Source organism: Glycine soja, chromosome 5 (assembly GCF_004193775.1).
Source record: "Glycine soja cultivar W05 chromosome 5, ASM419377v2, whole genome shotgun sequence".
NCBI lineage: Eukaryota > Viridiplantae > Streptophyta > Magnoliopsida > Fabales > Fabaceae > Glycine > Glycine soja.
The window spans coordinates 27,062,950-27,075,835 of NC_041006.1; the positions used below are offsets into that span (position 1 = coordinate 27,062,950).

The following is a 12,886-nucleotide window of genomic DNA, read 5'->3' on the forward strand; positions in this document are numbered from 1 at the left end:
GTGTGAGCAAAAACTTTTAGTTAGATTTGGATCCTACAATACAGAACTTAATTAGCAAATGTCACGAATTGCATTGCGAGAAGCAACGGGAAGAAAAACAAGACAGAAGATTGGTAGTATTTTATGTGCATGATTGAGGAGCCACATGTGTGTGTGTGTGAATAATGAAATCGATAATGATGATGAATGAGCCAAGGGGGGACCCTATCCGCGCAACAAAGTTGACGTTAAGGCAAAGGCAAAGTTTGCAAAAGAACAAATTTGCTCTAACAAGGTAGGACCCTTTCTCAGAGCTAGAACTTATCAATTCCACACCCACCCATTTTGACTTTGCCATCGGTTTTCCCACAAGAGCCATTCTAGACCATCCAAAAAAAACCCAATTCCCAACCTACCCTTTTTCCTAGAAGCCAAAGTGTCCAACAAATTTTTTGCATTAAAAACTCCCTCACCCTTTTCCTCTTTCTAACACATCACCCACCTTCATTCATTCATTCATTTGATTCACTCATTTAGCCGTCCCAACTAGCAACTCCCAACCTCTCTCTCTCTCTCTCTCTCTCTCTCTCTTAGTCAACCGTTTTATACACGACATGTCCGTCCTCTTCTGTCCAATTCTTTGACTAGGTCCCTTTCATTGCTTTTTTCTCCACTTTACTCTTTAAGAAAATTCAAAGAAAATCCCGTTGAGCTTTGAAAGTTGAAACCCATCCCCATAACAAAGTTGAGAAATGACGAGTATCCAAGATAAGCACCAAAAATAAAGTAAACCACATTGAGGAAAGCAAAAAAGAACAATAAAAACCAAAACCCACTTGCTTTTTTTTTTTTTAATTCCGAGATTCAAATCCGTTACCAAATCAACCACCACCCTTGACAATTTTTTTTCTAATGATGCAACGGATTCACAATGTTTCATTCAGCCTTGAAGAGAACGAGAAATAGGAAATAAAAGATTTAAAAAAAGAAGAAAAAGAATCCAATATTGTACAGGGAAAGGGAACAGCACCCACTAATAATATCTTTCAAGATTAATGCCCCTGACTGACTAGAGTAAAGTTGCAATTCAATTCAACACGCCATAATTGCTCCCGTTGAAAACTTGTAACGTTGATTAATAATGGTTTGCGTTTCTTCTACTACTTAATTAAAACCTTGTCACGGAAAAAAGATGATTTGGTTACGACTTTCAAGACGATTCTAGAATGAGATTAGTAGCATCAGCAGCAGAGAGAGTGTGATTGTGCTCTCCCTCGTAGGTTACCACCAGCATAGCTGGATCATCCAAAGCTCGTTCCACATGTTTTCGCGCTGGACACCCTCTCACACTACTGCACTTGTAGTAACCCCTGCAATTATCATTCCCAAAGCAAAAAAAACAATTAACACCCATGAATGACCTCTCCTCAGATTCAATAGGTACTCAAAAACAGCATAAAAGGAAACCAAATAAATTGGGTCCACTTTAAATTTTGAAATTGAATAGTCAACTATCAAGTTCATGTTAGCACCTAGCTAGCACATACTATACACATATTATAACCCCGTCAAGAAGTTTTGAATTATTGGACAATATCTTAGTCTTCAATTCTCACGGATCAAAACAAGCACATACTATATCCATTATTTACCAATAGTCCAATCCAACACAAAACAATCTTTGGAGGAAAAAAAATAACTAAAATTTAAATTAGTTATGATACAAATGATGTACCTTGGATGAGGTGATCCTTTAATTGGTTTCTGTCCATACTTTCTCCAAGAATAATCATCTGGTGGAATATCAGCCATCTTCAAGCTTATAGCCGGTACCCTCACTACCCTCTTCAACCTCATTTTCCTACTGTATCACGCGAAAAAAAAAACCCAAATTCATGAGAACAAAATTGCTAAAATAAATTACCTTTGTTTAAAAAAAGAACATGTTACAAGCAAAATTAAAATTAATTACATGTAATCTTTAGCAATTCGACATTTAAATTTTGTTGACTCTAAATTTAGTTATGGAAAAAAAAAAACGAAATTGAGATACCTCTTTTTGGAACAATGACAGCGGCTGGAGGAGCTACCGCATTTTCCAGAGCCTAAATTCTCAGAGCTGCACTTTCTCTTGAAAGAGGAAGTCGAAAGCGGAGGCTTCCCCGCGGACGACACGTGCGAGAGGCTCGTGATCTGAAAGGGCGTCGTCGTCGCCGCCGCCGCGGGCGGCGACGAGGAAGGTTGTTTGTTGTCGGCGGCGCCGTCGCCGGTGAGGGAGGAGATGAAGGAGGTAGCGGCGGAGGGGTATGAGAAATGAATGGTTTTAGAAGAGGAGGAATCGTTAAGGTTCCTTTCAGTTTTGGGAATTTGGTGAAGGGAGGGTGGTGGGATCTGGTGCAGCGGCGTAGCGTGGAACACGGGTGGTTCGGAGGGAGGTTGAGTGTGTTGGTTTTGGTTGGGGAGAGGGGCGCGTCGGAACCTGGCGTGGCCGGTACGGGTTCGGCCGAGGAGGGATATGACCTTCTTGAACTTGGAGACTGCCACGTCAGCGACGACCTTGCAGTCCATGGCGATGGCGATTTCATTAGAGCTATTGTTGTTGATTTGATGGCGGGTTTGGGTTTGGGTTTGCGAGAGGAGTCTGATGAGCTTCTCGATGCTCTCTAAGCCGGAAGCAGCTTCTTGGACGGCATTTTCCTCGGCTTTGGTTGTGAAACTATTGATGTTGTCGTTTCGGCTGCAACCCGTCGTCATGAGGTCCACGGCCATAGTTGGAGCAATTACACCATGGGAGGAAGAGAAGGAGAAAATGGAAGGGTGTAAGAGAGAAAGAGAGAGAGAGAGGAGAATTAAACAAAGAAAGAAGGTGTTGACAAAAGAAAGAATAGGGAGGAGCTATTAGCTAGTAGCTATATGGCTTGGTCAAAATGGTGCTATAGGATTCGGCTGCTTTGGTCCACTAGGTGACTGGACTGTCACGCTACCCTGTTTCCGTCAAATGTGAATAAGATCTAACAGGGTATTATGGTTACTCACTCTTATCATACGGAAAATACGCGTTTTTGTATTATTTCTGTCAACAAATTTTATTCAGGATTTTTTTTTATCACCCAGGACTCAAGGTTAGTTGTTAGTGTTTGTTAATTAAAAAATAAATAAAACTCATGATTTTTCCTTTCTTCTTCTTTTGATCCTTAAATTCTGAAAAAAAATAAACACATTTTTCAAAAGCTTTATAATTTTTTTCTCAAAAACTTGAGTTTTTTTTATACATTTAAACTTAAAATTCTATTTATGAAATTTGATTTGAGTGTAATTCTGATCAATTTAATGTTGATATATATATATAATTACATGTATATTTTACATAAAATAATTTTATTTAAGATATTAATGTAATAACTTATAAGTGATAAATTTTTCTCTGAGTATAAAGAATTATAAATAAAAGTTGAAAGGTGTTGTTGATTCATATGTTTTAAATTAAAAAAAAAAGTCTAAGACAGTTAGTTAACTAAAATGTGAGTTAATATAATTTTTTTATATATCTTCGATTCATACAGATAAAAATAAATATTATGCTATAAAAATAAAATTCACATGTTTTAGTACTTAAATTAAAACTATTATGCAATACAAATAAATATAACTAGTGTTTTAAAGTATAAAAATATTTAATATTTATCTTACAAAATAAATAAAGAGAAGAATTTGATCTTTATATATTGTTATTGTTAAAAAAAATTACATGGTTAATTAATAAAAATAATGATAAATATTATTTTCAAAATAATAATTATTAAAGTTGATAAATTCATCGTTAGTTTTATATAATAAGTTGTGATTGTTATATAAATATTTCATACTTTTATTATATACACTATTTATTCATAGAAAAATGTTATTATAGATATATAGATTATTTCATAAAAAATTTAAATATAATTTTAAAATAATTATTATAAAATTTAATGCATTTATTATATAATTGTGTAATTGTATAGGGAAAAAAAATTAGTATCACCAAAATAAATTAGTATTCAAAAGTTTATCGAGCAAGAATATGCTTGGTAAAATTATCTTATAAGCTAGCAAAAAATTTATAAGTTAAAAAGCTAAAAGTTAGTAGAAAACTTATAAACTAGTTGATTTAATTGAAAGTATTTAGTAAAACAAGTTAATAAGTTAATTAATAAATGTTAAATGACATAAAACTACATATATGTATTTTTAATAATTTATTATCTTAAAAACTAGGATAATAATTTTTAAAATTTTGTATTATAAAAAATGGTAAAATTTAATTTTTATTTTTTTATGGAAAAGTGAAATTAAATTTATAAGAGTTATATTGTTTGAAATTTTTTTTAACATTTAAATCTTTTATTAATAAATTAATTTAAAATACAAAAGTGTTTTTTCTTTATAATTTTTGTTAAATATTCATTTTTTTTTATTTATACAAAAAGAACTTGGATGTGTACCTCCCTTACTTGCATGACTTCAAACATTATACAAATCATATCTTCTAACTATGATTGATTGATTAGTAAAATTTAATATCTTTTCGTTAGAGTTTGATTGCTATACAGTGAAGTATGCGTAATTTTCAATTTTTTTAATTAACTTTGGTAACCAAATATTTTAATTATAAACCAAAATAAACAATGCAATCATTCATTAAAATAAATATTTTTATATCAAACTAACTAATAAAAAAAAGTAGAAATTCAAGTTGCAAAATAATAATAAAAAATAAATATGTCATCTAGTGTTTAATTTCTATAAGAGGGTTTTAAATTAAATAAAATGATAAAATAAAATTTTTAATAAAATAATAAAAATAAAATTAGTAACTTATATGCTAGTTTATTTTTTATAAGTTATTTAAAGTATTTTATTAAAAATAACGTTATGTAACAAATAAATTTATTTTAATAAAAGAAACTTATAAATCAGTGAAAATATCTTATAACTTTAAGGTTTAAAAAATACTTATAAATTAGTACTCCTATTACTAGTAATAAATTTCTTATATTAATAAACTATACGAGCATAATAAATATTGGGTAGACCAATATAAAAGTTATTTATTACTGTGTTGAAAGTTGATTCTAGTTAATACAGTACTATTTTTAATTTTGTTATGTGTGAATTAAGTTATTGGAGGACGTTGCCTTTTCTGTGTGGTGGGGACCACGGGGTTATAATTGATGCGAGGTGATAGTAGTATAATTGTTTGTAGGAGTAGGCGTGTGGTGAATGACGGTATTTGCATTTGCTCAAGTTGACTTGGATTGACACCATACGGATGAGGACGGAGGGAGAGAGAGTTGTTTTTGACATTAGTTCTCTCCTTTGTTACTAGGAGCCGCAAATTGAATTATCAAGAAAATTGTTTATTTTAACTATTTTAATTTTATTAAGATTTAAATACTCATTTAGTTTTTATAACTTTTAATTTTTTTTTAGTTTCTATGGTTAATAAGTGAATTTTTTTAGTTCTTGAAATTTAAATTTTAATTCTTAAGGGATTCTTATTGTTAAAATTCTTTAACTAACCAAATTAAAAAAAATTAACGGGAGATACCTTTTAAGAATTAAAATATAAACTTTAAGAACTAAGAAATTTACTTATTAACTAAAAAAACTAAAAGAGATAAGTTTTGAAAATTATAAAAACTAAATGGGTAATTAAATCGTTTTGTTAATTTATTATGAGAGTTAACATAAAATCTGGATGTCCCCTTGAACAACAAGATTATCTTATTTTCTAACTAAACTCACACCAACCATGTGTTTGGATGGGGGATTTAAAAATTTTTAGAAAATTTAAATACACAACATTTTGATTGTCTTGATTTAAATTCCTTTCATTTTGTAAATATTTTGTTTGGATAAGGCAATTTAAATTCTTATATTTTAATTTCCTTGTTTGGATAAAGTAATTTAATTTCAATAAAATTCAAATTTTCATTTTTAAATATGTATTTAAAAATTAAACTTTCAATATTGAATGACTTACCAGTTCCCGTTCCTCAACTTCCTCGAGGTATTCGTCGATTGTAACAGCCGATTCAACTTCATCGTCAAACGTGTTGTCCATTTCTACAAGCAAACTTCGACTTCTAATTTAGGAGTCTCACAATCTGTTTCTAAAATATAACGCAGAGACGGAAATTAATAAATAAAAAAATAAAGAAAACAAAATCATAAGCATGTGGTTAGGCTACATGTTCCTTTCGCGAAAACCTAGCATTGAACCCTAGGAATAAGAAACCCTAGATTCCATGAAAAAAAAGCTAAATTGAGAACGAAGGGAGGGGGGGGGGGATAAAGAGCGGAATAACCACTGTTTCACCAAGTTTTGTGAGTGAAACACGCTAGCGAAGTGAATGCTGGAATTGCTCGATCAAGTTGCTTTGAGAGAGTGGAACTTTGAGTATGTAGTAGAGCAAAGTGAGAGGGAGAGAGAGAGCTGGTGGTGTGCTGAGAAGGAGAGAGAGAGCGCGCGCTTCATACGAAGGAATTTTAATTCCTTTTCTTTTGGTGAGAATTTAAAATTCTGTGATTTTAGTAGATTAAAATGCTTTATAAAAATGATATCATTTTAATTACTTTTAAAATATCCTATTCAAACAGGTTACATTATAGGAAAACATTTTAATATCCTTGTTAAAATACTTTGTCTTCTTTAATTTCCCCATCCAAACAAATAGTAAGAGTTTTGGATGGAGGAAAGGAAAACCCTACATTTAGCTAATAAGACATGGAAAACATTTTGGTATTTTTTGAGGTTGTCATATTATCTTTTATCATTTTACAATTTGTTTCAAAAACAACATCATGGAGGTTGAGATGCCAAATCCACACGAGAACTTGCTAGAGCGTGAAAGCTTATGCTTCATGCGATTGAGGTGATCTTGGGTAGTGTTCAGTCATGGCTTTGATGAAAGTCCCATTGTCATTGCACAAGAACATACTTAAACCAAACATGTTTTGATCCTTGAAAATAGTCACGTCCAAGTTGAATTTGATGAGACCTACTGAAGGTGGGGACCATGTCTAATGGGAAGAGGAAGGTTGAGGCTGGAGCAAAGATGTTGTTACTTGCTCGGGCAAAAAGCCAATATGAGTAAGATTGAAATGCCAAGGAGACAACTGTAGCACCCTGATATATATATTATATATTATTAGTAATTATGTTTGATGTTTGATTATTTGTTGCGTTATTTTCATCCGTAATTATTTTTAAGGAAGTTAATTTAGTTAATAGAGGGGAGTGGATAGATAAGGATCTAACTTCTCAAAGAAGCCTCTTGAGAAAGCTTCTCAAAGAAGCCACGAGGAAGCTTATGGAGGAAGCCTCTTAATGAAGCTTCTAGAGAAAGCTACATGAAGCTACCTCGGTAAAAATGCTGCCCAGCCTTCGTTAACCGTTGGATCTCCTAGAAATTTGGTCTGCAATTTCAAAAGACAATTATCCATGACCTGACCGTTGGGATCTTTGAGAAGATGTCTGGAATGTGCTAGAAGCCTCTTAATGAAGCTTTTGGACGAAGCCTCTTAATGAAGCTTCTAGAGAAAACTACATGAAGCTGCCTCGGTAAAAACGCTGCCCAGCCTTCGTTAACCGTTGGATCTTCTCGAAATTTGGTTTGCAACTTCACAAGACACTTGTCCATGATCTGACCGTTGGGAGCTTTAAGAATATGTCTGGAGTGTGCTAGAAGCTTTCGTTCCCGAGAGAATCTCTTATTTAAGCATTTCAGCCTTTGCTTTCGTGTAGCTTAGGAAAAACGTCATTTCTTCTTTTTTCTTTCTTCCAAAGACATTTCTAAAGTCCCAAGAACTTTCTCCATCACCCATAGCCACCATTAGCCACCACAAACCATCGTTTTTCTCCATTGAAACCCCACATCGAGAGGAACTCTTCAATCGAAGCGGAATCTTCCAACTTGGCTTGCAGTTCCGGTAGAGAACGAAAACCCTAATCTGACCTTTCATTTTCTTTCGAGGTAACCATGGTTCTACGCTTGTTTCTTGTTAGTTTCATCTTGTCTTTGCATCTTTTCTGACTTTGGAACCGCCATTGCATGTCTTATGCTTCCTTTGAAAAACCTTAGAGAAAGAGACTTTGTAAACGTTATCTTTTCATGAAATCATGTTATTTTCGTAACCTACACTGAACCCCGGTCACATTGGCGTGGTCGGAATTTCCAAATGACCTTCCTTTGTAAAACCCGAAATGCTCTCAGCTCTTTCATATAGTGATGTGGGTGTTTGACCCAGAGCACTGTTACTAGCTTTGTTTTCTGAAATCCATACTAAGTCTCCTTCGTTTTGGCATGGTAGAGGCTTGTGTGGAATCGACGAGCAAGGACAAAAAGGAATCTTCAAGTGACGCGACGAGGAATCCGCGGGGTAGCTCACAATAGGTAAGGGGAGTTTATTATAAAATTTACCGTTTTAACACCATAGGTAGGGTCAGGGAACCTAGCTATGAGGATATCTGCCTGTCCCTGTTGCATGCTGATTTTTCTTCAAAGAAAATTACGTTTTAACTAATGGGATGCGATATATATATGTATTGTGATGAATGATATTGTTTTAGTTGTTTGAAATGTGTTGTTTGAAGACCGTGCGTGTGGAAATGATATTGTTGTGTTTGTTTGAATTGTTGTTGATGTTTCTATTGAGGATTTTAATTGATATGTGATGATAATGATAATTATGATGATATTGATTTGAGATGACGTTGTTAATAAAGACCATGTCAACATGAATTGTTATTATTGATGAATATGTGAATATGAAATGAGGTTGTTGTTGTTGTTGATAACGTCATTGAGATGAGATGATATTTATGTTGTGAATGACATGGAAATACGATTTGTTGATTGATGTTGGAAATGCATTGGCATGTGCATGTTGTGTATGTTTGTGGGGGGCACTGTGCACTGACCTTTCAGGGTCTTTGGCACTAGCTTTTGGCCACGTTCATACGTTGGATGTTGTGTATGATCGTGGGGGGCACTGTGCATTGACCTTCCAGGGTCTTTGGCACTAGCTTTTGGCCACGATCATACGTCATATGAAGTGTATGTCATGGGGGGTAGAGTGCACTGACCTTGTCGGATGGCCCAAACGTGGGTAACTAGCGTGGTTAGAGAATCTAAGCATTCCGGAGGGGATGCTTAGGCGCTTTAATTGGTCCATGGTCTTTGGCACTTACTTTTGGCCGTGATCATTGTAACGACCCGCCTCGTCGCTACGGTATCCACACTCTAATATTAGATAATTTTAATTTTTATAAAAAGAACTCCTTTAATTTTTGCTTATGAAAATAGAAGTGATTTTGTCACAACATAAATTCATCCAACAACATGCCATTACTTAAGTGAATATGCATAATTACATAGAAACAATAATTGGGTACATGTCATACACATAACGAAAATTAAATATGTTCATATATATAATTAAAATTCAAGGTTTACATCCTTAACTCAACAAAATAAAACTTAAAAACCAACTACGGGGGAGTTGATTACAAAACACAACTCTCTCCAAAAATAACGCCAACGTCATTACGTCGGCTCAGCGGCTCCTCACCAGAATCTTACTCCCTACACCCTGCCACTGTCATTCTGCTCTCACGAACAAGGTTCGTGATCATCACAGGTATCAACCACACGATACAAAATTGCAAGGGTGAGTTTATTATAAAAGAACCAATACCAATTCCAAATAACCACGATTAGCAAGGAACATATGCAAACATGATAAGCATACACAACAATCATTATTCAACACTCATATCCAACAAATATTCATCATTCACATCCAACATTTACTCATCATCCATCCATGGACCCAATCAAGACTGCACAAAATGATGCATGCACCTGACTCAACACTCAGATGCAATGTGGTACGTACCAACAACAACCAAATCTCAAGAAATAGCCTAAGCGTGTCCACACGACACTCTCACTTAGGGAATTGTGCTGAGTTTGTCGAGACCACCCGGTTGTGCACGTAACAGCCCCCCTCCCATAGGTGATCAGCCTGGGAGCCCAAAGGTGTTCCCTACCAGGTGACAGCCCCCTAGTACAAAGTACACTTGGCCACAGTTACTCTATTTCCTGTGTCGTATGAGCTATGATCACGGCCAAAAGTAAGTGCCAAAGACCATGGACCAATTAAAGCGCCTAAGCATCCCCTCAGGAATGTTTAGATTCTCTAACCACGCTAGTTACCCACGTCTGGGCCATCCGACAAGGTCAATGCACTCTACCCCCTATGACATACACTTCATACGACGTATGATCGTGGCCAAAAGCTAGTGCCAAAGACCCTGGAAGGTCAGTGCACAGTGCCCCCCACGATCATACACAACATCCAACGTATGAACGTGGCCAAAAGCTAGTACCAAAGACCCTGAAAGGTCAGTGCACAGTGCCCCCCACGAACATACACAACATGCACATGCCAATGCATTTCCAACATCAATCAACAAATCATATTTCCATGTCATTCACAACATAAATATCATCTCATCTCAATGACGTTATCAATAACAACAACAACCTCATTTCATATTCACATATTCATCAATAATAACAATTCATGTTACATGGTCTTTACTAACAACATCATCTCAAATCAATATCATCATAATTATCATTATCATCACATATCAATTAAAATCCTCAATAGCAACATCAACAACAATTCAAACAAACACAACAATATCATTTCCACACGCACGGTCTTCAAACAACCAAAACAATATCATTCATCACAATACATATATATATCGCATCCCATTAGTTAAAACGTAATTTTCTTTGAACAAAAATCAGCATGCAACAGGGACAGGCAGATATCCTCATAGCTAGGTTCCCTGACCCTAACTATGGTGTTAAAATAGTAAATTTTATAATAAACTCCCCTTACCTATCGTGTGCTACCCCGCGGATTCCTCGTCGCGTCACTTGAAGATTCCTTTTTGTCCTTGCTCGTCGATTCCACACAAGCCTCTACCATGCCAAAACGAAGGAGACTTAGTATGGATTTCAGAAAACAAAGCTAGTAACAATGCTTTGGGTCAAACACCCACATCACTACATGAAAGAGCTGAGAGCATTTCAGGTTTTACAAAGGAACGTCATTTGGAAATTCCGACCACGCCAATGTGACCGGGGTTCAGTGTAGGTTACGAAAATAACATGCATTTCATGAAAGGATAACGTTTACAAAGTCTCTTTCTCTAAGGTTTTTCAAAGGAAGCATAAGACATGCAATGGCGGTTCCAAAGTCAGAAAAGATGCAAAGACAATATGAAAATAACAAGAAACAAGCATAGAACCATCGTTACCTCGAAAGAAAACGAAAGGTCAGATTAGGGTTTTCGTTCTCTACCGGAACCGCAAGCCAAGTTGGAAGATTCCGCTTCGGTTAAAGGGTTCCTCTCGGTGTGGGTTTTCAATGGAGAAAAATGATGGTTTGTGGTGGCTAATGGTGGCTGTGGGTGATGGGGAAAGTTCTTGTAACTTTAGAAATGACTTTGGAAGAAAGAAAGAAGAAGAAATGACGTTTTTCCTAAGCTACACGAAAGCAAAGGCTGAAATGCTTAAATAAGAGATGCTCTCGGGAAGGGAAGCTTCTAGCACACTCCAGACATCTTCTCAAAGATCCCAACGGTCAGATCATGGAAAATTGTCTTGTGAAGTTGCAAACCAAATTTCGAGAAGATCCAACGGTTAACGAAGGCTGGGCATCGTTTTTACCGAGGCAGCTTCATGTAGTTTTCTCTAGAAGCTTCATTAAGAGGCTTCTAGCACACTCCATATATCTTCTCAAAGATCCCAACGGTCAGATCATGGACAAGTGTCTTGTAAAGTTGCAAACCCAATTTCGAGAAGATCCAACGGTTAACGAAGGCTGGACAGCGTTTTTACCAAGGCAGCTTCATGTAGTTTTCTCTAGAAGCTTCATTAAGAGGCTTCCTCCAGAAGCTTCCTCGTGGCTTCTTTGCGAAGCTTTCTCAAGTGGATTCTTTGAGAAGTTAGATCCTTATCTATCCACACCCTTCTATTAACTAAATTAACTTCCTTAAAAATAATTACGGATGAAAATAACGCAACAAATAATCAAACATCAAACATAATTACGAATAATATATATATATATATATATATATATATATATATATATATATCAGGGTGTTACAATCATAGCTCATACGACACAGGAAATAGAGTAACTGTGGCCAAGTGTACTTTGTACTAGGGGGCTGTCACCTGGTAGGGAACACCTTTGGGCTCCCAGGCTGATCACCTATGGGAGGGGGGCTGTTACGTGCACAACTGGGTGGTCTCTGTAGATGCAATTGGCTTTGATGTTTTGATGATGATCATGATGATGTGTTGCAATTGATGCAAATGGGCTTTTCAAGATTAAAATTCAAGACAATACTTCAAGATTACAAGGCACAACATCAAGATGATCACTAGAATATTAGGAAGGGAATTCCTAATTGAATTAGCAAAGGTTTGGCCAAGTGATTTAAAATAAAAAGTGTTTTTCAAAGGTTTTACTCTCTGGTAATCGATTACCAGAGGATGTAATCGATTACCAGTGGCCAAATACGTTTTATAACAGCTATAAAAATTTGAATTCGAAATTTTAGACTGTGTAATCGATTACACAATTTTGGTAATCGATTACCAGCAGTTAGTAAACGTTTTAATTCAAATTTTAAAAGCTGTAATCGATTACACAATTACTGTAATCGATTACCAGACAGGAATTTCAGAAAAATAATTTCAAGAGTCACAACTTTTCAAAGGCTTTACTCATGACCACCAATGGTCTATATATATGTGACTTAAACACGAAA

General features: G+C 35.2%; 1 protein-coding gene across 1 annotated transcript; it reads right to left on the minus strand.

The window, feature by feature from the left end:
- Positions 1-798: 798 nt before the first annotated feature.
- LOC114412422 (probable WRKY transcription factor 15) lies at positions 799-2,969 on the minus strand. The gene is made up of 3 exons (XM_028376318.1): positions 2,033-2,969; positions 1,715-1,843; positions 799-1,349 (listed from the first exon to the last, which is right to left on the minus strand). The coding sequence occupies exons 1-3, from the start codon at positions 2,746-2,748 to the stop codon at positions 1,190-1,192; spliced, it is 1,005 nt and encodes a 334-aa protein (XP_028232119.1). The 5' UTR covers positions 2,749-2,969; the 3' UTR covers positions 799-1,189.
- Between the last annotated feature and the right edge of the window lie 9,917 nt (positions 2,970-12,886).